At 36.4% G+C, this 27832-nt stretch overlaps 1 protein-coding gene across 7 annotated transcripts in view; it reads right to left on the bottom strand.

Annotated features, from left to right (window-relative positions):
- The window catches only part of CCDC91 (coiled-coil domain containing 91), a 150511-nt gene that overhangs the window by 89334 nt on the left and 33345 nt on the right, over positions 1 to 27832 (bottom strand). For 6 of the 7 annotated variants that reach the window (XM_074901206.1, XM_074901211.1, XM_074901204.1 and 3 more), the window contains 3 exons: positions 23860 to 24017; positions 20430 to 20618; positions 18462 to 18566 (listed from right to left, as the gene is read on the bottom strand). In XM_074901206.1, the coding sequence (XP_074757307.1) occupies positions 18462 to 18566; positions 20430 to 20618; positions 23860 to 24017 (452 nt within the window). The remainder of the gene's footprint in view (positions 1 to 18461; positions 18567 to 20429; positions 20619 to 23859; positions 24018 to 27832) is intronic. The other variant, XM_074901210.1, reaches the window with a different exon arrangement.

The raw sequence follows: 27832 nt of genomic DNA, 5'->3' as shown, positions 1-27832 counted from the left end.
GCTCAGCAGGATCCCAGACTCCACAATATTGTGATCACTGCAGCTAAGGCTATCGCTAACAGATATTACAAAGCAAGTTTTCTTGGTTTGTGAGTAGCAAGTCCAGCATTGGCACATCTAACATTTGTATGAGGAAGCAGTCCTCTACACGTTCCAGGAACTTGATGGATGATGTGTGAGCTGCTCTATTGTTCTTCCAACAAATATTAAGTTGTTGGTTATTTGTTTTACACACCTGACAAATTCCTAACTCATCTAAGTAAGCAGGGGGAAAAAAAAAAAGCCCCAACAAACCAAAGAGACATAAATCACGCCTTAGCAAGAGAGAACAAAAAAGTAAATCAAGAAAGCAGGAGAACTAATTTCTCCCTTATTTTAAGATACTATAGTACTACTATGGTTTCTGAAGGAAAGGGTTTGTTGCCTAACTTCAGAAAAATTCCAACTAGAAGGAAGCGTTCCCCACAGTCCAGAAAAAGGTACCCAAATCACAGCTACAAAGATTTTATAAGAAGTCCTTCTCACTTCTTCTTGTGTATCTTCGGGAACTAATCATGCAGTTCCACATTCTGAATGACTACATTTTGCTTACTGTAAAACCTCACACAGACCATAGATATGTCACATGGTATGAGTTCCCATTCTAACAAGGCAGATATATTTAAAAAACCCAAAAATGTTATACTCCATACAACAGCGATTTAAGTTTACAGTAACTGATACTCTGATTAGTTTAACATTTCAAATACTGCATTAATCAGAATTTTCGTTCAGGCATTCATGGCCCTGCCCTTAATTGCTAATGTCTTTTTGCTGGCAAAGAGGCAGGCCAGATTGGAGTAAAATATTCCAAATAATTCAGTCTGGGGAGTATCCCCTGGATTTGAGTTATGACTTTAGTGACTGGGAGTGGGCTATTTATTTTTCTCAGTTTATGACCGAAGTATTAAATCATAACATCACACAATCATTCAGGTTGGAAGGAACCTCTGGAGGTCATCTAGTTGAACCCCCTGCTGAAAACAAGATCAACACTGAATTCAGACCAGATTGTTCAGATTCTTGCCCAGTCAGACCTCGAAAACCCCCAAGGATGGAGATTTCACAACCTCAATGGCTAAAACGTCCCAAAGCTTATCTTCATCACAAAAATATTTTTTTTTTCTTATACTAACTTAAAACTTCCCACGTTTCAATTTATCCCTATGTCCACTTGTCCTCCTGCTATGCATATCTGCAGAGCCTGCCTGACTCCATTTTCATGGCAACCTTGTAGGTGAGAGCGGTCAGTGTGAGATTAATGATTGGACTAGATGATCTTCAAGGTCTTTTCCAACCGAGATGATTCTGTGATTCTGTGTTGGACATCTGTTATTAGGTTCCCCCTAAGCCTTCTCTTCTCCAGGTTGATGTCAAGATATCCAGTGTCCACTGCATTCCTCTCATCCACAGTCCAGGTGTTTCATCACAGAAGACAATGAGGTCGGTCAGGCATAATTTATCTTTTGGTAAATCCATGTTGGCTATTCCCAATTACCACCTTCATGTGTCCAGAAATGGCTGCCAAGAGCACACGTGCCACGATTTTCCCAAGGACCATAAGGCTGGCAAGTTTGGATCCATACGTCACCCTTCCTGTCTTTTTCCGTTAATCTCAGACTTTCCTCAGTTTCTGAGTTGATACAGAACTCTCTCATAGTGACAGCCAGTTCTTTCACCACCTAACTAAACCAGTCTGCTCTCCTGAACTCTGTGCTCTGAAGCTGCTCATGTTTATAAATGACAACCTCACCTCTTCTTCTTCCCTGCCTTTTTAATTAGCTGATATTCATCATCCATACTAGAGATCGAGCCACACCAAGTACTCCAACTCATCGCAGTTATTTCAAAAATGCCATAGTTCGGCCTCTGCACATGGAGCTCTAGCTTCTCCCGCTTCCTTCCCAGATTGCATGTTTTGCATATGCACGTTTGGCATGGGCCCCTGAAAATCGATTCAACTTTTGTGTCGCTTGATGAGTGGGAGTCTGGGTTTGGTTATTTCTTTTACCAGCTCCCACCTCTGAGATGACTAAATTCAGACTTCTCAAACATAAATACATGTTAAACTTGTACGTGAGAGAAGAAGGATAGTCTTGCTTTCCAACTTCGCAAGCAACACATAAGATGGATAAGACATGACAGTATTTAGTTCCTAAGTTCATGTTTAAGAACTTTGGCTTGATGAGCAAAGATGATGACAACCTTTAGTTGCTTGTCATCCGTGAAGTTCCAGTTGTACAATATTTGTAACAACCAAACAAACCAAAAATAACCCCACCAAGAAAACCTCCACAAACCACCCCCCCCATATTTTGGAGCCTAGATACAGACCTAGGCATCTAAAGAGAATTCCCAAGTGAAAACTAGAACCTGCATTTGTTTATTTCTCTATTTTATTTACTGTGAAACACCAATATCATTGAACTAAAAGCAAAACTACTTACTCCAGAGAAAAGTTACATTTCTGGGAGTGGGGTGTTTGGAAAATCTGATTAATCTATTAAAAGGATAATATATTTAATCTATTCTCTTCGTCCAACCAAGGAATTGTCTTAAATCACAAAAAAAAATCAATAATCTTTTTTAAGCCAGAACACATCAGATGTAACATTCTGAAAAGTCATTGACTGATACTGACTTACTTAGAGGTAACTAAAAGCTATTACAATGTTGGGTTTTAATTGTTTTGTTATTCTTGTTGTTTGTTTTTAATTTAATTGCAAATTGAAAAACACATAGACCTGTTAGATTTTTAAAAGTACAGATCATTAAGCTATGTCATCTAATCCATTTTTTTAAAATGTTACTACTGTAGAAATTGACCACAAAAGGCAAATAGATTCATACAGCTAAATATTCAAAAATTTAAATCCGTAGTGAAAACAACAAAAATAGACCTGTGTTTTTCAAAAGGTACTCTAAGAGGAATAAAACTCAAGATTCTTGACAGTGATGTGGCTATTTTATTTATTTTACCCAGTTCACTTACTTCGATGATATCAACATTAAAAAAAAAAAACAAACAACTGTGAGAAAGATTCTTTGAGAAATAATACTATTTCTTTTGTAACAGGAGTAAAGATTTTTAGAGCAGAAGACCAGATTATTAACTGAAGAATGAAACATGAAGTTGAGGACAACATTATAAAAAAAATATTTAAGTCAAATCTACCCTTCAGCTGAAACTTACTTACTTTGGTTGAAGCTGTACGTGGATATGAAAAGAACATTCCCACTACAGAAAGTCTTCAACAGGAAAAAACTGGGGATAAAAAAAAAAAAAACCCTACACACCTGCCTAGCAACTTCTCTCCTACCCAAACAAGGAACAGAGATAAAGTGACATGAATGGAATTAACATGGATAATTTTTTGTCTTCTTAAGAGTCTTCCCTTCTCCCATAGCCCCAGTTGGAGAACTGCACTCCTATCGGAGACGTGCACATGCATACCTTTGAGGCAGTGACTGACTTTTCCATTACTGTGTCTAACACTCATTCACTGTCTAGATCTTTTTCCACTTTGCCATTATATTCTTTCCAGAATACACTCTTCCCCACCTCACTCTCTCCTTCCCTCTAACAATGATAAAACCACGGTTTTCATCTTTGACATTTTTTCTTTGGACAACAGTAACTCTCTTCACAGCTCCTTTCTTTAATCTATTCAATATGCTGCAACTAAAAAACAAAACAAAACAAACAACCCCACCAACCAAAAACCAAAATGCCACCCAAAAACCCCACAGCAAAAAAAGAGAAAGAACAGAGATCACACTTTTCACCCCCCAAAATATCAAGAGTAGGACAAAACACTAACAGCAAGAACCCTCCGGTTGCCGAAAAAGTGAGAGGGACATGTAAAGGGATTATAATTTGGACCCAAATATAACTTCCTCTAAACTCTACAAACTAAGACCATACATACACCACCCCTTAACTAGAGTCCCTTAGTTCCTTTCGACAAGCCAGCTGGCAGGGATGCAGAAACAAGCTCATGTTTTCTTTGTTGTATAAGACAAATTAAAATGTAAATAGATTTTAAAAGGCTGTAGCATTAAGACTGAATTTGACGGAAAGTTTTAGCTGTATTTTAACCTTGTTTGAAACTTCTTGGTATTTTACACTACGTCAGACCTCCCACAAATTGGCTAATCCAGATGAGAAAAATCATGATTAAGACACGTTCTTGTTCTGAGCAGCTCCCCTCTTCAGAGGGGCACAAACATTGCTTACAGTAAGGCTCTTGGCTAAAAGTCTTTTCAAAAAGTGAAAGCAAATCCTGCAGGAATATAGCCTTCCTCAACTGGATACATGCAGATTTATTAAGCATTTATTTATTTATTTAGACTGGAGGCCACAGTCTAAAACCTAACCTTAGTGCAGCAGAGATTAAAAATACAAAATATCAAAAAACGAATTAAAAATTGTCTCTTCCTTAAAAAAAAAAAATAATACTTTTGGGTTTCTATTGTGCAATGGAAGATTGATTGCCATTCATCATAGCAGTGATTGGTACATAAGATAATTTAATTGGTGGTGACAGAATAGGAATGTGTTGAAAGTTTATGAAATACTGTCACAGGAATTGCAACATGTCTCAAAGAGCTGCTATTTTTATTTAATAAATACCCAGTTCTCAAAAGAATGTGCAAGTAAAGACAGACAACCTTGATGTAAGAAGGGGGACAAGTGCAACTAGACCCTCCTCCATGTGGCAACTATCTCATGGAAATATTATGAGATATATGAGATATCTTCAGATTACTGTAGTTTTTGTTACAGGATAGCAACAATATTCTCTTTCTCCCTGCACATGAGACGTCTACTGCATTTTTGGCTGAATACCATAAAGCCCTAAATAATTTTCCTCCATTAACACTGTCACCATTAGTTTTTAGTAAACAACAACAACATATCTAAAACCTGCTTAATCTAGTTTAAAACAATAACACTGAATGTGGCAAAATGACACATGGATAAAATGAATCTTTACAAGCAAAGGGTCCAAGTCCCATTCACTGAAGCAACTTCTCATCACCCCAGCTGAATACAGCTTCTTTCTGGCTGGTCATCAAGAGATTCTGTGCAGGTAATGAAATTCCCAGGTGGCAGAGATACGATCACCCTCCATATGAAGCCCAGGAGTTGTTCTCCTCTAATGAACAAAACTATATTTGTTTCTACTTACAAGGGGAAGTTCCCAAATGCAGCAGATCCAATGGAAGTGGTAATAAATACTAAAAAATAATACTCAATAAACACTGGAAGACTCAAGAAGGAAGGAAGGAGAGTAAAATCTCCCTAGCAGCTAGTTTCATCATAATCTAATACAGATTTTCTTCTGTTCGAGACATCAAAAATGTCAATGAAAATTGCAACTGCTACACAAAAATAAAAAGCATGAGGTTAAATATTCCTTAAAGGAAACAAGCATCAAGTGTCTTCTTACTTAAAGTAATTGCAAAAATTACACTATTGTAGAACTGTAATAATAAGAATACCTTCTTAGTAGTTTTAAACAGTAGTTATTAAATAGTACAAAGAGTTGTTTCTGGTTTTGGGGTTTTTTTTTGGGGTGTGTTTTGGTTTTTTAAACAAAAAATATTTCATAAAGCAATGCCCCAAAAGCAGGCAACAAACTGAAACGCTGCCTGAAATTATGGTTTAGTTCACAAAGATGGAAATGGCTACCTCCTTTTCTTCTTTATCACTAACAAGAAGGATCTTCAATAATAAAAATTATTTTTCCAGTTACACAGTTTGAATATAGAGGAGGTCCAGAATAAGCAAGAAATAATAAAAAATATAAGATCAAACTATGGTTTTCCTTCTTAGCTTCCCTGAAGTTACGTAGCCTTATTTCCAACTCTCTACCTAGCGATGAATGGAAGTTTGCTTTTCAATGACACAATAAATACTTATCTCAAACCCCAGACAATACCCTCAGTCCTTTGAAAACCTAACACAGGAACTTGGATTGTGCTCCCTACATGAAAAAGAACCACATTAAGTGCAGAATTACTAGGTAATACTATTCTTAATATATCGAAAAATATTATAATACGTGAAGAAATTGAAAACTGCTCTCAGTCCTTTATCATAGTATCTTGGATTATTTTTTAAGCGTTCATCAGACTTGCAGGTTCATATTTTAAGTGTTTTATTTCTGGAAATTAACACTGATCATCCTAAACAATGATTTGCTTGAGGATGCTTAAATTTGTAATGCATATCCAAAACCCAAAATATTGTCTCTCTAGCAATACATTTAAAGCAATAGGTTTATTTTTAAGGAATTACATAGGACTAGGAAAGTCTGGTTTATCTCAACATCCTTCAGGTTTAAGAACAGATGTTCTACTTTTCATTAGTGTCAGTTTTCTTTAAATGATAAAACTTCAGCCAAGAAAAGTAAAGAAGAGTTCTCAGTACTTTAAGTACATGATTATTTTAAGTGTCACATGCTGTTCTGGACCTTTTAAGCCTTTAATGAAAAAAATTATACAAGTTTCAGCAGCAAAATTTTATTTTAAGAACAGGAACAGTGAAGTAACTAAAAGCAATTAGTGCCACTATGGCTATCTGTAAGCAGAATCAAAAATAAGAATATACACTAGAAAACTGCTTTGACCTTATAAACACATATTTTTATTTGAAGGGAAAAAAAAAAAAAAAAAGGAACAGCAATCTAGTTGTGTTGATATATAATTAGAACTGGCTTTTACCTTTCCTTATCTACTCCATCTCCCAAACATTATTTTATCCTTTCGTTTCTCATAACCAGATGGTCTTTTTAAAACCTTGATGATATAATGTTGCTATACTTGTATTCTATTGTAATCACCACAGTAACTAATACTTTACCACTGTAACTGCTTTCCCAGTATCAGGAGCTATATAGAAATGAACTGTTACACACCTCTGCAGTAGTTTACAACACTAGTTATTTGTTGAAATTAAGATGCTATGCATTTTCCTACTATATTAAAATTTTGGCAGCTTACTCAAGTAAAAAGAGCCTAAAGCTTAAAAGCATAATTAATAAGGAAGTTTCTAAGTTAACAGAGAATGCACAAGTAAATTTAGCTTTGTCTAAAGTCAGAGTTTTTCTTAGCTATTATTAACCTCCAGTGTATGAATTAGATTAGAATACATTTATATAAGTTGTTTAACACTTGACAAATTATACATTTCAACTGATCAAACTGTTCCAACGCCAAGTGTGTACTATATATAAATAAAATTTAATGCCGATTGAAGAAGTAAATTTAAAGGTGTTTAAGTAATAGGTTAATTAAGCAATAAAATTTTCACCAATGTAGTAAGCTGTATTCTGCAGTCATTTGCAGTTTATTAACGAACTATGAATCAAACAGGATGATTTAGCAGTTAAAGGGCAGTGAAGGGACAATTCTTCAGAATTGTTCCCAAAATATCATCCTAATATTTGCTATGAGATGCTATACAACTTATTTCTCCCAAGTATATAAACATGAAATACAAAAACGTTTATAAAAGTACTGACTGATTTTGACTAATGCTGGCTAAAATTTAGTATTTCAAAAGCGAGCAATGGTCTAGTACTCACAATAATCACACTGTCTCAGATGCCTCACACCGAGCACAAACAGGACTCAAGTGGATCCAGAGACATAGAGTTGCTTTGGCACTGTTCCCCACATTTTTTTAAGAAAGTGCATGCCAAGTTACAGATAACTGACCTAGAAGTGTTGCCTTAACAGTACCATTATCCAAGTTATACTCTACATGGTTTTATGAATTTTGAGAACGTTTTGTGCATTTCCATTACTCCCCAACAATCCAACAAGACCCTATTTCTGAAAAAATAGAATTCTGGTGAAAATCTTCATGAGACAAGCTTGGTGGTAAAGAACTCCAATTTATCAGTGTTAAATATATCTGGACATTTCACAACCATATCAATTAGAATATCCATATTAAATAGGAAAAAGAAAAAAGATGAATAATCCTGAACACACTCCCTGTGGATGGACAAGTGGAGATGTGCAGTAGCCGTAGAGGACTTGTGACACACTGAACGTAAATTAGTCAAATGCATTTAAATAAACCTAGGATACACTGGCACAAAACAGGTCAGGCCAGTTAGAAAGCAGTCAGGACAGGAATCTTGGTTCCAAAAAAAAATTTTTACTTCCATATACTGGCATGCTACAAAACCGAAAGTTGTCTTAAGTACAATTTCTTGCATATCTTTAAAAACAGAGAGCCAAGGGAGGCACATAACTGTAAAAGAATAAATACTAGGCACACCATAAGACTGAATACTACAGAACCAGGCAAGTTAGGCATTCAAAGTAACAGGACAATAGTGTAATAGAGGTATATTTGAACAGAGCATATTTTTAAAACAAAATTAGCATGCTTAGTCTTATACCCACTCTTCTAATTAATCATTCTGAAACAACACGATAACATAATTCATGAAAACAGAATTTAAGAGGAAAACATAAAGTCAAGGGAGCAGAATCTTTTCCTAACAGAAATAAAAAAAGGGGGTTTTTTTTCCTCATACTGTGGAAAAATAATTTAGAGGAAAGACGACATCAAGACTGGGGGGGGAGAAAAAAAAAAAAAAAAAAACAGGCCAAAAGATAAACAGTTCTGAAATTATTAATTAAATAGAGACTTTGAATAAAAATGAGTGTCTGAAAGAAGAGTACATAGCGTAACATTAAAAAAAAAATTTAAAAGGTGAAGAAATAAACGTGAGGTATCTGGCACAAACTTGAAAAAGAGGTGGGCAAGGGATTGTTGCCATATCCATAAATACCTTTAACAGTTCAGCAAAAAGATGCATTGCTATCTGTGAAAGTGCCTTTTCTGAAACACCACATCCCCCCCCATTTTCAGTGTTCCATAATTTTAAACCCTGCTGTGACCTGTGAAATTTCCTGGAATCTCATTTATAAATTTAGCTGCTGGTACAGTAGATAACTTTTTTTTTCACACCTATTTTTCGTTATTAGCATTCTGTCTCCTCTATGTCTGCACCTAAACCCAACCTAAATATTTTCTTAGAAGATGGTATTTAACAGGATGTAAGTCATATATTAGTTTTGTAAGAAAACATACATTTTCTAGTACTCAAGCCACAAAAAGCACCTACCTCCAAGACCTGTTTCCAATCTCCTGCAGAACACCTTTTCCAGAATCATAAATGCACTCTTCTGGAAGGAAAGCCCAGGAAGACGACGACAGAGTCTTTTATGTGAGAGCAGCTGGAACACGTGGAGCTCTGTTTTGGGGTAGGCAATCAGTAAAGAACTTTCCGGTCAAGATCAGCAGGCAGACCAGCATCTGCCTAGTCTAGACCAGATGGTCTACAGGAAGATGATGTGGATGAGGCCTTCTTCAGACAACAAGAAGCCACCTCACATTCACAGGCCCTGGGTCCTCATGAGGGACGTTATCCAGCCCAGTATTCACTGGAGTGGCGACACAGCAATGCAGGAGATTCCTGGTGCACATTGATAACAAATTCCTAACACTGAGGAGCAATGTCTGAGGAACAGTTTCAGGCCCGATACTTAAAAAGATGGAAGGACTTTTTGAAGACCAGTGGCAGCCTGCCTTGGCTGCAGTGACCTTCAGGGGAAGGGAAGGAGCAGGGCAAAAAGCAGGACCACCACGCTGGACTTCAGGAGAGAAGACTTTGGTCTCTTTCAGGGTCTGCTTGGAAGAATCCCATGGGATATAACCCTAGAAAAAGGGCTCCAAGACAGCCGGTTGCTATTCAAGGATTATGAGCTCCATGCTCAGGAATGGTCCATTGTGACAAGCAAGAAATCAAGCAAAAGCAGCAGGACACCTGCATGGATGAGCAAGAAGCTCCTCACTACACTCTGGCATAAAAACGAAGTGTACAGGAGTTGGAATCAGGAGCAGGTGACCCAGAAGGAACACAGAGCTGTTTTTCCAAGCATTTAGGGATGTTGTTAAGAAAATCAAAGCCCACTTGGTTCTGAATCTGGCTAAGCACATGAAAGGCCACAAGAAAGAACTTCACAAGAGTGTTAACAGCGTGAACCTGGTGCTGATTCAGGCAGAGGCCCTGGAGACAAAAATGCCTTCTTTGTCCCATTTTTTACTGGTAAGACTGGTCTACAGGAATCTCAGCCCCCTGAGACTCAAGGGAAAGTCTAGAGCAAGAAGGGCAATCAGGTTAGGGAATATTAAAACAAAGTGGACTTGAAGTCCGTTGTGCCTTAACAGGATTCAGCCACAAGCGCTGAGGGAACTGGCTGATATCATTGTGAAGCTCCTCTCAATTATCTTTGATTATCTCAATTATCATGGTGATCAGAGAAGGTTCCCAAGGACTGGAAGAAAGCAAATGTCATGCCTGTCCTCAAGAAGGGCAGGAAAGAAGATCTGGGGAATTTACAGGCCCATCAGCCTCACCTCAGTCTCCAGGAAGGTGATGGAGCACCCATTTCCAGACACATGAAAGACAAGGTTTAGTCACCATGGATTTATAAAGGGAAAATCATGATTAACCAACTTAACAGCCTTCTGTGATAGGAGTGGTGGATGTTGTTTATCTCTATTTTAGCAAGGTTTTTGACACTGTCTCCATAACATTATAGACAAGCTCCCAAAGTATGGGTTAGATAAGTGGACAGTGAGGTGAACTTCAAATTGGCTGAATGCCTTCATCCAGAGGTTACAAACAGTGGCAAAAATCCACCTAGTGACAAGTGGTGTACCCCATGGGTCGATACTGGGGCCAATACTAACCTCTTCTTTAATGACCTGGATTTTGGGGCAGAATGCACCTTCAGCAAGTTTGCTGAGAGGAACTGGTGATACACCCGATCACCCTGCCATTCAGTGGGTCCTTACAGTTTAACAAATTGAAATGCTAAGTGCTGCACCTGAGCAGGAATAACTCCATGCACCAGTACACACTGAAGATCAAATGACAGGAAAGCAGTTTTACAGAAAATAATCTGTGGACAATGGTGGACAACTAGTCCAACCAGTGTACCGACTACATGACTCAGTCTGGTGTCAACCTCAAACTTGCTGAGGGTGTACTCAATTCCACTCTGCAATTAATGAAGATAATAAATGGTATTGGTCCTAGTGTGGACCCTTGAGGGGTAATCACTTGTTACTGGTTTCCATCTGCGCATTGAACTGTAACTCTTTGGATACGGTCATCCAGCCAATTCCTTATGAATCTGATAGTCCATACATCAAATCTGTATCTCTCCAATTTTGAGGCAAGGATGTTGTGGCAACCATAACTCAAGAGGTCCCTTCCAACTGCCATGATTCTGTGAGTGAATATGTTTCAGATTTTTTTTTTTTTTCTACTTTGTCACAATTAATTTTAGAGCAGTATTTTTCAAACTAAGAACTGATATATAAGGGAAACAAAAAGCTCACTATAAAGCATCATAGGAAAAATATACCATTGGGACAACTGTCAAATACCATCAGATGCTTTATGTGACTCACCTTTTGACTGATATTTATGAATTAAACGAAGTAGCACTGAGCTGACATGTCTGCTTTACAGCTAACATTGCAATCAAAAGCAGCAGTCAGTCACAGCAAGACACCAGATATCATTTACTCCAGGCCAAAGACTCTGAATCAACTGTAAGTCTGCAGTTTCCATTAAGAAATAAGACATTTAAAGATTTGAGACATTTATGAGGGTTCTTGTGTGAATTTGCTAATTAATTCCCATTTAAAGTCCCAGGTAGATTGTATTAAAATTCCCTATGTTATTTCTAGTGTCCATGTGTGGCAAAACTGAACTGGTCATTAGCACATAGCTAGTGTGCAAGCATAGAAGCAGTTATATTTAACCTACTTCAATAGTTCAGAAACAGAAATAGGAAAGACAGCAAAACTGTATGGCATTTTTGCTGTTTAGACAATCCAGACATGTCAGTCACCCCTAAATCTCCATAGCCAGCTCGAGAAAATGTTTCACAACCTATAGCTGAGTCCATATTTTCAACCCTCCTTCCCTGATCTGAAGTTAAGGTGAAATTTTTTAAAATCTAATTGAAACTGTAGCACAAAACAGGCTACAGCTATGGGTTTTTTTTTTCCCTATAAGCATTCTTCTACACTATCACTTTTCAGTAAAGGAAAACAGTAACTTTTCTCTTAAGTTTATATAGACATGTTGGGGAGAAAATCTCTCGGAAAAGCATAATTTCTTCTCTTCAATCACCAAGTTCACATATTTGTTGTAGTAAAACACATCAAGGTATACTTAGCTTGCAAGCAGAAGTAAATCTGTCAGCCCCTGCTTCATCAGTTTGTTTAGAACAGAGAAAATCTTTGTAGTCAAAATGATCAAAATTAATGTCAAAGGTTAACTGAAGTTTGAAGAGCGAGCATGATTACTTACGCTGTACTTTAGTTTAGGTTCAGTATAATGGCCACAGACAAATTCTTGGATGTTATCTTCCATCACTATTTTCTTCCCCAAGAGCTACCCACACAAATAGAAGAATTGGTCTCTTTATCAAAACAGGATAAAGACATATCTGTTTGCATGGGGGTAAACTATATTTACTAGAGGATTCACAAACAGGGAATAGTTCCTCCAGAGAAAGTTCTATCTTCCAATACAGGATACAAAATATTCATCATATGGCCAACTAGCATTAGGAAACATGACCATTACACCCTGTCACTTCAACTGTAAGTGCTTCCAAGAGATTGTTTAGCTAGACATCCAACTTCAAGACTGCTTCTCGCAATTACTTTAGGAAATGAATGTTCATACAAGGCCAAGATTGCTTATGTACATTAAAAGCATAATACAGGGGTCTTCCAGAACAGGAAGCTTTCTCTCCGGATCACGTGTTCATTCCAAATACACAAACTTTGACACCTTTCTATCCCTTCCTATCATCAACATGAACGGGTTTACTATTCAAGGAAGATGTGCATTTCAGATTTCCCTCGTGTCCTCAGGTTTCAGCCACCAAGACTCCTCACAATACAGACAGCTGATGGACCACATACTGTAGGTCTAGCACTGACTAGAAACAGGCAGCGTTCCTGTATCAGCAACAAAACAGAGGCCGGGGAAGTTAGAGACCGCAAGTTTGTTTTTCTCTCAAGTGCTGGGAAGCATCTATACTAGAGACAAAATTATACTCCCCAGTTGTCAACACTGGATAAGAAAGGAAGAGGTGAAGGCAGATGGAAAGCACAGAAGGGCTGAGTTTATGCATCAGGTCAGCAAGGTCAGCAACAAGTGGGGAAATAGAAGAAGCAATAAAAACAGAGGAGGAAGAGGGGGCAAAAATCCAATGATGCAAGGAACTGAGAAGGAAGAAATGCTTTAGGAAAGGGTCAAACCAGAAGAGTTACCTGTAACTAAGAGTCATCTGTGCCCTAAGCACACCAGCCATCCTGTGTACATGTCACCACATGGCATCACCCTTACAGGACAAGGTCCTTTGGAAGAAGTACCTAGCCCTTCCTTGGACGAGATCAGTTGGGGAGTAGTGAGCAGGGGTGATATCTACAATTAACTTCCCACTCCTCAATCCCTATTAGCATCTTCTATTCATTTTTAACTGCTGTCCTCCTCCCTTTCTTGGAACATCACTGAACTTTCATCCCTCAAAAGCACAGCTGTCCAAAGCTGCTTTACCCTTCTCAGCAACCAACATCCTGACTTTGGAACACCTTCTGTCATCACTGCAAAACTGAATTTTGCCATCATCAGGACAAAATTAGTTATCTTCTTTCTTGTTATCGCAAAAAGGCAATGCCAACTCTCCTTCCAAGAGATTTTTTTCATTATAGGAAGCTTAGCGTGTAACTCCTAGAGCTAGTATTTACTTATACAGCCATTTATTTCATTAATATTGAGATTACTATGACATTGTTTGAATCCCAAAATCAAATTTCTTAAGATATGTTATGAAATATTATGAGGCTTAATTCAATTCTGAAAGCAAAAAAACTACATGAAGGTGGGGCAACAGTTCAGACACATCCTTTTAAATACTAAAAGGAAAAGAAAAATCAAAAGGATCCATACACATAAAATCAGGCATCATCACATTAAGCTACATTATTCAACATCCCCTTTTCAACACTTTATGAATACAAACAAATTTTACATGCATTAGGTGCCATTTTTGAGATTCATATTATGTTCAGTACTAAGTACATCAAAACCATTGTTTGTAAAATTCTACTTAAAGGCAAAATTGTATATTAACACACAGTTTTAATTCTTATATACCTTACAAAGTATTTTAAAGTTTTAAAGCATCGCCTCCAAAGGAGACAGACATGACCAAATACACATTGTGGGCAATATATGAGTCCAACATATCTAAAAAACCCCAAATTAACAGACAATATTAATCAGAAGAAAAATAAACTCATCCCTTAAAATTAGGAGATAAGAAACTAGCTCAAAATCTCAGCTTTATCTTCTCCTATCTTAACTACACAAAGTCTTTTCCTCATAACCTGAAGCTTTATAATTTAAATATGACATTTGCACAGATACTCAAAGGAAAAACTCCCCAAACATCAACAGTTACAGAAATAAATCTAATACCTAGTACTTAGGTTACCATGTCATTTAATCCAAGCTAGGTGTTACTGCATGATCTACTGAAGTTTCTTTGGATCATGACATACTAATCTGGCAATGTTTTCTTCAATATAAGCTTCCTCTTTTACCTTTCTAAAACATCATTTGAACAGGGAGTCTATCTGACCTGCTTTTCCACACACAAAAATATCATTCAAAATGAAATCATAGTACTGTTAATTCATTTTTAATCACGACTTTTGCAACAACAGGAATATCGTTAAATAAAATAAGCATATTAAAGTCACTTTTTCAATAAAAACTTAAAAGACTTTCCCTAAAAAAAAAAAAAAAAAAGGTGGAACAAAAACAAAGGATTCTAAAAGAAAACATTTTTGGTGCTTTCAAAACAACTATACATTTGTTAAGTAAGAAGAAGAGATGTCAGTTGCCAAAAGAAAAAAAAAGAAGAGTCTATTTCAAAAAGAAAGATCACACCACATCAACTATATTGTTCTTCAAAAAAACAGCCTGCTTAGCTTCCAGAAAGGGTTGATGATGGGAAAAAATGTGTATAACCGCAACTAGAATTTTCCAGCAGTGATGCAGTACTGCTTCAAATGTGACTGTGTGGTAAATCAAAGAAATAGGGAAGGAAAAGTATGATCCAGTTCTTAGTGAATCATCAAAACCAGTTGTCTGTAGATAGACCAAACATCAGAAGTCTTATCAGCTAAACCATCTGTCTAAACAATTAAGAGTGCTAGAACCCAGGCACTATCTTCCCTTCTCCAATTAAATCTTCCCTCTCTAATTTGCAAATTAGAGAACATCACCTACTAAATAGGAGTCATCATTTTGCTATTCATGGGTTTTCATTATATTACAAATTGGGGTTTGGTAGTTTTAAAATGCAGCATTTATTCATTTCTGCAAGATATTGCAATGAGGCTGAAACAAAATTTTAGATTTATAGGATTAAAATGAGCACCAATTCTACATTATAGTCAAAAACATGTATTACCTACTGGCACTAAATGTCTTGAAAACACGCAACACCTCACATTTAGAGAGGAGCTCAGGTGTTACAAGTTGAGATGAATATATACGACTGTGTGATCAAAAAATGGGAAAAAAATAAGACTGACATACTGACAAAGAAGAAAAAAAATCAGACATACCTTTGCACCCATTTCCTTCCTGTCTAAATAAACAAGGAATGAGGCTAACATTGCATTTATGCAACTTTCCAGTTGCAACACTACATACAAGTCAAGAAAACTAAAATTATACTTTTCACAGCAATTTTAACCCAGCTACATTTTGTATGTAAAGAAGTTAGAATTACTCTATATTATTCTGCCTCTTAAATACTACAAACACCGAAGCGGAAATGTGGGAGTCCTAACTCTGATTTTACCAGCTTGTATGAATTCAAGATCTCAAAGAGACCTTTGCATCAAACATGCAAACAAGTCTATAATAGTAGTTAACAGCAATTTGTTTATTCTATTTATGAACCTACTGCTGCCCCTTTACTGTCCCTGGTTCTTGTAGCAGCATATGGAAACAACATTAAGAATGTAAAAATACTATGTGCTCTGTTCAATCTTGATTTTTTTAAAGTTAATTTTATTTAGATGAAACACAGAACTTTTTACTTTTCTCTTTTGCACAAGCATAAATCTGGTAACACTCCATCGTCATGCATTGGTTAAATGCTAACACTATAACAAAGACTTGGAATTCTGCCCCCACACCCTGAGTACGAACAGTGATTATTGCTCCCCTTCAATTCTTCCATTTTCAGTCCTATCAAATTAAGTATAAAGCTTCTTTCACTACTACAATGAAGAAAGTTTGCGAGTAATCTAGAACACGTCACTTCAGCATGTTAACCCAACTCAGAGAAAACATCTATAACAGGCTTTATGTTCCTACCTTGCCTTTCAAAATATTTTTTATATATATTTAAAAAAAACCTGAAAGCGTATTTTACTGAAAGAATTTTGTGACAACAAAACTGTGGTAACATAACCGTCACCCTGACTGAGGTAGACATAAATAGGAAAAGATGAAAAGAAAATAAATTGCTGGCTTAATTGACAAAGACTAATGAAATCTTGTCTCAGAACTAAGCACGATGACTCTACCAAAAAAAAAAAGTTTAATCTAAATATCACCTTGTTAAAGATCAGACTGACTCCAAACCAGCTTCCCTATGTCACACATGCCAGAATTCAGTTAATTAGGAACTATAAAGGTGCATGAAATAATGCATGCTCATGTAAAAAGCTGTTAGAACCATCTCATGAGGCATTTGTTTTACATATTATACTCAAATATTAACATAGAAATTTCATTTACGAGGAATTAAGTCTACGCACACCTACAGCTTAGGATGCCAGCACCAGTTCAGTTGGAAGTCTTATCCTGAGGAGTTCCCAAAGCTATGTCAGAGTCACCATTATAGTCTGCTTTTAAGCTTTTTCAAGTCAACAGCACTAATAACCAGCTGTTTCTACTGGAAAAAGAAATGCTAGCGAGACAGACATCTGTACTGTGTAGCTGCCAGATTTACTCAGTGTGTGGCCACAGGTGTTGACCCTGATGTTGTAGGAGCCAAAAGAGAAAGACAAAAGGAATTGGCATTAAAAGCTGTACTAACAGAAGGCATCCAATATTCAAGTTTCATGAAAGTAATTTTAACTGTCAGATCTTAGAAGCATGACTCACTTTTCTTCTCTGATTTGATTCTGGCTATATCCAGAGGACAAGAGGAAATACAAGAGTTTTTGTACAAAGTAAGTTAAAGGTTATGACCCTTTCATCGCCACTCTTGAGTACCTGACTCAAAGAGGTATGACACACAGACAGACTGGTACTTGTGAACCTCAGTAACACTTCCACTACTTAAATACTTCTGCTTGAAGAGTATCGTGAAAGTATTAAAAAAAAATCCACTAATTCTATTGTCAAGAGTTTATGATGAACATTAACTTCAGCCAGTACCATACTCCATAAAATCAGAACATTTGTAAGCAAAACTTATTTTTATGTCATAGCTAAGCAAACATTTCTTTCAATGAGTAGGAAGTTACACACGTAAGAAAAAATTAAAATTAGATATTACCATAAGTTCTAGGAAGTACCGCAGCCAGGAATTCAATACTAATTATTACAGCAACCCTTAAGTACAAATGGGAAACAATGTAGTAGCTACTTAAAAACCATCCACAGCAGAAAAAAAAAAATTAAGATGAATTACCAACAAGAAAATTGTGAAATGTTGTAAGTCTGTAATATTTAGTTTGTTCCGCTAATAACACTGGAAGAAGACTGAAAACTTCAATGAAAAATTTGTCTTGTATGTGAAACTTCACACATGTATTTAATGAACAATATTGATTTTTGCAACGGAAGCGATTTTAATTCCATTGTCTAGCATCTAATTACAGTTTACAGATTTTTTTTTTTTTAGTATGCAACACAAACTATTTCATATTCAAAGCAGCTAATACTTTACAAATAATAGGCTATAGCCATATTAGAACATGCTAAGTCATACTGTTAAACACACACCTACTGTGCAAAGTGGTTTTGCATCTGTACTATGGAATAGATCATAATAAGGATGAGTGATCTGAGCTAAAATAATATAATTACACAAGTGGCTTATTAAATCTATATTGCTGCTAATGTCAAAAGTCATGCTAAAGACCTTAGAAATTCTTTCAATTCAAAGGAGCAGACCTGTAGATACTTAAAGTATTTGTTGGACATAAATATATTCTACACAAAACCCTCCTGAAAAAAAATAAGATACTACAAGAAAGAAAATACCTGGAGTGTCTTGTAATGATCTTGATGTGAAATTACTTTTTCCTTTTTTTCCTTCAAGAAATCCATTTCTAGAATACTATGTTTTTCCAGTAAATATTCTAATTCCTATGAAGTTTACAAAACAAAATACACGAGGTTACAAACGTTTGCAAATTGTGAAAATACGGATTCAGTTAATCATTCCAACTGATTTTATTTCTTAAGATCACGACATCTGCTACCATAATATACAGAGAGATAAAAGGGCTGTCGAAGAAAACTCTGATTGCAGTCTGTAAATTGAGACAACATTTTCAAGAAGTACAAGGTATTTAAAATCAAAGGCATGTCCTGAAAGGTGTGTCCTATGAGAAGCAGCTAAGGTGCCCGGCCTTCTCTAGGTTGGAGGAGGCTGAGGGGCAACCTCATCGCTCTCTACAGCTTCCTGGGGAGGGGAAGTGGACATGGGGGTGCTGAGATCCTCTCCCTGGGATCCAGTGCCAGGACACATGGGAATCATTCAAAATTGCACCAGGGGAGGTTCAGACTGGACATTAGGAAGCATCTCTTTAGTGTCTCCAAACACAGGACCAGGCTTCCTAGGGAGGTGGTTGATGCCCCAAGCCTATCAATGTTCAAGAGGCATTTGGACAACGCCCTTAACCTCAACTTTTGGTGAGCCCTAAAAGTGCTCAGGCACTTGGACCAGGTGATTCTTGTAGGCCCCTTCCAACTGGAACTATTCTATTTTAATTATTTCCATATTTTTAACAACTTGTTTTGCCTTTCTGCATTTGAAAAGCAACTTATTAAATGTACTTATAGCAAAAGGCTTCACTAAAAAGGCAGAAATCTCATTAATACAGCACAACATCTCCAAAATTAATAAAATTTTAAAATATTGTGTGATCTTGCAGAGAGACAGTCTAGAAGCCTGCCCAATACGAACCAATAAAGAGGAAGGAGAATGACACTAATGAGAATAAACTTAAAAATCTTTAGCTCTTTGTGCAGCAAATACTTATAATTTTTTTTTTTTAATGCAGCTGTTGCTCCTACCAAACTAATTTCTACTATACATAAGCTGTTGGCACCCTTTCAGTTGCTCAAGAACAACTATTTCTGCAGCCATGCAGGAAGCCAGTATAGAAACAAATGACCTGCCAGATCACTGTGCAGCTATTCAAACAAAGGCACAACTGAGAGGGTCAGAAGGAGGACAGAAAGAGCAGGTCTGCTTAGTTCAGTCCTGCTTTTGGATGAAATAATAAAAACAGTTCTCGAGATTCAAAGGTTTTGATTCAATTGTAGAGATAGAAACTGATCTCTTAATCTTTGGCTCTAGATACCCATCCTCGTTTTCATTTCCAACAAGCCATTTCCTCTTTCCCGAGCACACCTTGATAGCTATCAAGGAACAGTATTAAGAATAGCAGAAATTTAACTTATTCTCCCATGCCTCAGTGACCTTTTGCTAACTCAGACACATAACTACAGGCAGAGCCCTGTTTCATATTCAGGTCAGAAGGAATATGAAGTATTTAGTTACCAGAGCTGCCAGGAAGAAAAAAATAAAAAACAACAAACCGAAAAGAAAACCCCAAAAGTGATGTATATTATGTTCATACAGATAGCCAAAGACACTTTCGACTTGTGTGACCACGCACTCACTCCCAAAACATGGGGCAATCACTACACCATCTAAACACATGGCTCCATGCTAACAAAACTTGTCTTTTCTTTGTTTGTTTGTTTTCCACTCCAGGAAAAAAATATTTTTTTTCCCTGAAACTTTAGAAAAAATCTGCCTAAAATAGACACCAGACATGTTGAACAAAAAACAAAAAACAAGAAAGTATTTTGGCTAAACTTGGTCTATTTATCTGGAATTAGGCTACAAAAAATGCCCTGCAAATCACTACCAGTTCCCACTATATTGAAATCCTATGTAAACACCAAACACTTCCATTAAAAAAACCCTATTCATACCTTTTTAATTTTTAGTTTTTCTTCTTCAGCAGTGCAAAGCTTGATTTCTAGGTTTGCAACAGCTTGTTGAAGGTAGCTCTTTGGTTCATTTGTTCTCTGTGTCTCAGCATCAACCAAAGCAATGGGTGATGTAACCAAAGTCTTGTCTTCGACTACATTCAAAGAGGCAACTGGAATATCTGCTTGAATCTAAATCACACAAAAGAAAAAACGGTAAAGGAAATTTAACATTCTAGTCAAGTAGAATTTCATTTCCAGATGACAAGACAGAATTTAAGAACTGCAAAAACCAAGGTTACATTTTTGAAACCACACTTCTCTGAAACTGGCCACGCAAACTCTCATACGTAGGATGTGCTGGCTGAAAATAAAGCTCAACAATGAAACAGTAGCTAGTAATTCTAGATGGATTTACATCAATCCTTTTGATCTCAGCTGCTTTTCAAGAATACTTAAGGAGATGGCTTTAAGAAGGAGGATGGAACAGATATTTCCATTTCCAATGAAGTCAAAATACTCAAAAGAGGTGAGAAGAGACAGATGTAAAACTGAATCATCTGTCTCAAAGCATCAGGCTTACAGGGAAATAAACTCTCCTTGGATTGGGCACTCAATGTTTTCACCCAATGCAGACTGCAAACAGTAGCCATGGAAAGGGAATACAAATCTTTTGCGTTAAAATAAATATCTCATCTTGAGGCTAGACCAACAGAATAAGAGTAATTGGGACATGTCTACAACATTTAGTTAATGTTATTTCAGTGAACTGTAGAAGTACAAAAACTGAGATGGAGGCTTCTAGAATCCACAACCCGAAAGAGATGAAACACTGATAATAAGCCCATATTTTCAGAAAAGCACAAAAATAAATTAAGTGAGGTTTAAAATATTTTGTGGTCTAATTAACAAAAGCCAAAGCTCTTTTCTTTTTTTCCCTTCTAAAAAAAAAAGTCAAAAATTTGTTTATATCACAGCAAATGAACTTCAAAGGAAGAAGCTGGTAAATTAATTTCAGCTGCCACTTTTTCAACAACAATTTGAGAGCCAAGAGCACTTGAGATTTGGGGAGGGGTGGTGAAAGAAACATCTCAATGTGTTTATTAAAAGAGGTTTGACTGACCTGATTTAATCCATTCCCTTAATACCTTTTATTCCAAACAGACACTTAAATAATACATTATTTTTCAATAAATAAGTATCTCTCAAAGGATTCAATGAAAAAAGGAAACAAAAATAGCTGAGATCTTGACTGTACATGGATACAAAAGGTCCAGTAGGCAAAACAGCTACAGAGAAAACTGCAATTTGTGCTTTGAATTCCCCTTCTGAAAGAAGCAAAGAGAAGCTCGATGTGCTAATTCTCAAGATTAGAGTCTGGCACTGCCAAAAATTGTGATGTTGGAAGCTGAAACGTTGAGGTTTATTTAACATGAATCCTCAAGAGGTTCTGGAGATAGAGTTATACAACAATACAGTTCTCCTAATATCCTCTTTGAACAAGTGTAAGAATATTTTATGATGGTTTTATGCCCACCATTTTCCTTTAGTTTCATCCAAAAGTACAAAGTCTCATCTCCATTTCAAAATAATGTTAAAGGACCTCCTCTCAACAACAAGCAAGCATTTAGTCACACTTGCTAATATTGTACTCTTTAGTTTGTATTTCCTGCATTAAACAGAGAATTTATGGAACCATGTGTCTGTCAGTAGCTGACCAGAACAAGATGAGAAAAACTGAAACACGGCCTACAACTAGAATTTGCCCACATAGTTACTCAGAAGTAATATAGTGTATTTCTTACTTTTAGTAAGATTACCTAACCAAATGACTTTGTAGTTTTAAAAAATACACCTAAGCCTTAGTATTTTGGAATATCCAAAGTTTTCTTTCCAGAGAATACACAAGCTAAAACTGCTGGCCTGGGTCAAACAAGGAAGGATAGAGGCTATTCACATTTCACTGTTAGCCAAAATCAAAAAGGGTAGGATGTGTTGTGGCTGAAGAAAAGTATATTTTGATCATCCTGCCAGGAATAAAAATTTATGTATCAAAACATTGTCAAAGAGGCAGATGAAGAGTTTTCAACACAGAAAATGACCCTGGCTGGCATCAGTCAAAAAAGAAAACACTCTCCCCTCTCAAGAAAAAAAAAAACAAAACACACAACTTTTGGATTTCTAAGAATTTTCTTTTGTATCATTTGCATCTGGGCACATTTCTTCTTCACTTTTTATAGGCTTTCCCCAGAACATTAGCCTGGGAACAAATACAAACCAGTTACTAATTCATTACTAAGACTGAACTACTGGAGCTGTATTAGCCACAGTCTTTCTGCAAGTGTGAACATACAGATGTTGCTAAAAGAAAAACCAGTAAGAGTCAGTTTAGTCAAAACAAGTATTTTGTACAATTTGTTTAAATAGCTCTAGAGAAATGCTTTTAAAAGGTCAGATTATGGAAATTTGACTTAAGCACGAAATTCAACCTTCACCATGAGGAGCCCTAGGAGTTGGTGACACTACCTGAAGACTAATTAACCAAGTAAGTGCTGAAAACAGGAGGGTCACAAACCACTCCAAAATATTGACTGCTTCAGAGAGACAAGCACTTTCTAATTCAAGTATATACCATTACGCATAATGAAGCAAGGAACTTTACAATCAATAAACTTGTTCAAATAGGCATCATTGCCATCAATCTCAATAAAAATTCACTTGGGAGGGTAAATCTATTGAATTCTCCTCCACAGCAATCTAGCATTCCTCTTCTGAACTCCAGGAAGAAATTATTTTCCCTTCCTTGCTCACCTAATCGTTTAGTTAAAAACTGAACACTTTCACCCTCCAAAAAGAAGCTCAGTTCTCAGCAGTATTGCAGTCACAAGGAGAGAACATGACTGCACAACTGGGACTCTGCCAGATCACCAAAAAAAAATATTAAAAAAAAAAAATCAACTTTAAAAGTAATGGGAGGAAAAAATAGAATAAAATATAATAAAATAAAAAATAAAACCAAAATTAATTCTAATTAAGTAAAGATTAAAGTTTAATTCTCTAATCCTAAAACCACTTGAGAAAAACCTAATTATAGCTGTAGTCTTTATAGCTTTAACAGTAACAATTTTTTTAGAGAATATTCCTGCTGTCGCTTCCTACTTTCATGCCTAGCGCTATCAGCGTGCTTTTAACTTTTAATAACTCTTTAATACAATTACCTTTTGCAGTCCAGACCGAAGTAGTATGGTGTCTCCCAGTTATAGGATTTAAACATAATTTAAAAATGATTTTCCTTCAAAGTCTGTATCACAGAAATCCAAGGACATTTTGCTCTTACAAGACAATTCAATCTAAATTTGCACAGAACAGATACAGTGCTAAGATACTTAATACATCAAGTTCCCAAACCGAAACACAAAAATTGTGGTTTTACCTGTTCTTCGAGACCAGCTGGCTTTATAACGTTGTTGGCTGTTTGAATAGCTGTTGCCACATTATCACTCGATAAACTGAATGAGTCAGAAGGAACCAGGCAGGAAGAAGGCACAGAGCGCTCCAGAAGAACCTCAGGAGATATATGGACTTCAGATACTAATGCAAGAAATAAAACCAGAAAACACACACACACAATATGAAGCAGCATTCAAAAATTGATTCTGTTTCAGAAATCTATTTCTAGCAAAACTTGTCACACTAGCAACTAGTCATACTAATGTAAGGTTATATACCTCTTAATCTAATTGCACTGAAAAATAATTCCACACGAAGTTCGTGTATTTTTGAGAATAATCAACTTAAGGACATTCAAAATTGTACAGACACATTAAACTCAGACGGAGACTAAACTCAGACCTACACAGAGGTTTCACAAGACAACTGACATCAAAAGCAGGAGTTTTAACTTTGTCTCTTTCCATTCACACAGCCTTTCAGCTTCAGCATGACCTTTAATCAATTGAAGTCAACCGTAAAACTGTACTTAGGTTTTCCTAAGTTTTACAAATTTTAAAGGTAAAAAAAAAAATCCTCAGCTGTCTTAGAAGACATACACAAACAGCTTACCAAGACACATGATAAAAGCAGTTTTATATTTTATAAGAGATCAGAAGATAACAACGTAGGTAACTCTCTAGCTAATAAAATTTAAGTGTAAATTATACTGGAGTGGGAGCTCTTCCCTAACAGTCTCCAATTATACTATAAAAATCCTGAACAGTGGATCATCATTATCAACCCGGCACAACAGAAACCTGAGAGTTTTTACAAAAGATTTTTTTTTTTTTTTATAAGTTTCTGAATGAAAACTTTGCATATGTTTTTAATTTAAAGGCAAAGTCCTGCGAACTTTGATACGGTCAGCTACAGGTAAGCCTTTGCAGCAGACAAAAAAAGTATATCCAATTGCTTTAGATAAAGCAGCTCACATTATCATTACGAATCTAGCAAAATGTAAAAGATGCCACTAGCCTCAGCCTCTCAGTATCACTGTTCATTACTGCACACACGGTACAAGCAAGGGTATACATTGGTCTAAAGGCATTCAAAAGGACACACTAATCCTTGAATCCAGGTGCTCCGTGTCCCATCTTTTTACCTCTCAGTTCTGGGATACAGGTCAACAGAGAGGAATGTGCAAACCTCATCTAACAAAAAAAAAAAAAAAAGAAAACAGACCACGAGACAGAAAAATATCAGAATGCTAATTGCAGCAATAGTAGATTTGGACATGTGGGAAAAGGGAAAAAAAGCTGAGCAGAAAATGGAAACTTGGAGGAAAAGCCTAGAGGACAATACTTCAGCAAACTGAAGAGGAACCAGTTTAGGTAACCAGGGCAAAACAAAGGAGTGGGACACAACTGTAAACTCTTCTCCAGAACTTGAAATGGGACTTTTTAGGCTTCTTTTATGTACCATAAAATGTCTGTGAAACCCCCCTCCCTTTATAAATGTCCGCTTACAAAGGCAGCTTCCTATAACCATTACCTAGTTCAAATAACAGCGAGATGACAAAGATGATTTTTTGCTTCTAAAAAAAACAGTAAAGTCTCTATTTTATAATATCACTTAATACCCTGAATTTCAGTTTGAAATCAATTTCCAACAGATGGAAAACCAACTAAAATAACGTGCAAGGCAATTCTGAGTGGACAAGCTGTTTCTCTTACAAAAACTGTGGGCTCATAAGAAAAAAACCTAGGATGACACTGATCCATTGTGGAGTTAGCATTCATCCTTTGGTGACGATCACCACAGAACAGGCATAGTTCACCTATAAATAATTTCCCACAAAAGTAAAACCAGAAACCGAGTCTGGATATGGATGAGGAATGGAGAGTCACAGAGATTAAATCTCAAGGTAGTAAAATATTTTGGGGTAGCCAATATATCGACATAAGACGTCTTTTTTTCAGAGAATACAGTTTTATGTGGAACCTTCTATAATCAAATTGAGCTTTCAGTGATTCCAGTTATAGTAATGAATGCTTAGCATTTTGAGGGAGAAGAAAAAGCAGAAACAAAAAACCCACCTCTTAAGTTGTCAAAATAAAACCTAGGAAATGAGGAGCAACAACTGGTGACCACCTCTGAACACTGTGGTTTAAAATTATTCAACTAAATACATGACCTTGCAGAAGACAAGAAAAGGCGGCAACTCTCCAAGGTATCATTCAAACAACTTATTTTACAAAACCTTCTTTTCACTTTCAGCAACGTTAAAGATTCAGAGGTTCGACATTCCTAGAATTACATGTGCTATGTCTGTAATTCAAGCTTTCTTAATTCATTCCTCTTGTGTATATACGGGTGAAATTGCATTAGCACTTTAGTTCAGCTCAAAATTCGCTTATGAAGACGACCCCTCAATCATGCCTGCTTGCCGTGCCTTAGTTATCATAACGGAACAGTTTCAGAACCCCTGACAGAAAAACTTGCCTCTAATAAAACTACTTGACTAGACTCCCAGAAGCTAATGGATGTTCAAGTCCACAGGACCAGGCTAACATTACTTTGAAATCAAACTGCTGAAGTGCCTCCAGTATGGATCTTGGCTTTTCAGCACCATTTTACAGACCCTCTCCTCTTCAACTGCTGCATCACCTGGTATGATACGTATTCTGATAATAATGACAAAATATTCTTCCACAATATCCTGCCCTGATGCAATATATCACCTCAAACTTCTTCAGTAAGGAAGGCAGAAGTCTGACAGTCCTGAAGAACTTCCAAATAAAATGGTTATTGTTCATTGATCAAAGCTGCAGTGCTATAAAGAAAAGCACTATGTACCAAATTACACATATATCAAAAGTCATATACCCAAGAAGGCTGAAATAAGATGCAGATATAAGTTATTGACAGAACTGTACCTAAAAAAAACCCCAAAACTGATAGTTTCTGAACCCCTGGCTTCTCAATATTAAGAATAATCTAGCACAGGTTTGTATGTATGAACTGACAAAACCGTGCAGTTTGTTAATAGCAGAGATCAGTAACAGCCTGCAGTCTTGCTCATGCAAGAAAAAAACCTGTATCTTTATCCTAGTCATGAAGCTCAAACAATTACTGAAATCACTGGGGGATCAGAAATTGTGAAAACAAAACCAAGTGGATGAACATGAGCTGTTAAATCAACATTCCATGAGAGTTGTATACTACCTACTGAGCTTCAGAATTAAGACATTAGATATGAAACATACCACTGAAAAAATAAACATGAGTAACATTTACTAATTCGATATTATTTATATCCAGCATTTAAGAGATTATATGTCAGCAGGGCTCTGAGCAAAAGCCTATATAATAATTATTTGACATACTTTTGCAGAATGTTGCAAACTACTTGCAGCACAGTTCCTCTACACGTAGGTTTCGGATGTTAAAAATAAAAACCCCATGAAACAAAAACTAAATTTCCATCTTCAACTACCCGTGTCTTCAATGATACAATTCAATGACCCTTTAAATTATACCGTGCACACTGTAAACTGTATAACTGAATGTTTTTCAGTTTAAAGTAACATTCGGATAGAAAGTTTAAGACTGGTTTTGTGTGTCCGAATCTCAGGGATCTGCTTAAATCCCAGCCCCACATACCATTGCTCAAGCACAAATGTAAGAGACAGGAAACTATTCTACAAGGCAGGAATTTCTGTCAACTGTAGCATCAGAGCTAGAACACAGAGATCTACAGCCTGCATAATGCTGAATAAGGAGCTTAGGGAAAAATAAACTGAAAATTACTGTATTTACAAACATCAGCCCATTCATTTTTGCCAATAAACAGCAAACTAGCACATAACAGAATATGTCAAATGCATTCTAAAATACATAAGTAACAAACACCCAATAAAATTAATCTATTGTCAGTGAAAAAAAATTAATTTTTGAAAGAATGGAATCTGTTC

The sequence above is a fragment of the Athene noctua genome, chromosome 3 (assembly GCF_965140245.1).
Source record: "Athene noctua chromosome 3, bAthNoc1.hap1.1, whole genome shotgun sequence".
NCBI classification, from domain to species: Eukaryota; Metazoa; Chordata; class Aves; order Strigiformes; family Strigidae; genus Athene; species Athene noctua.
Note: the sequence above shows the minus strand (reverse complement) of the source record. Positions and strands in the feature narration are given on the sequence as shown.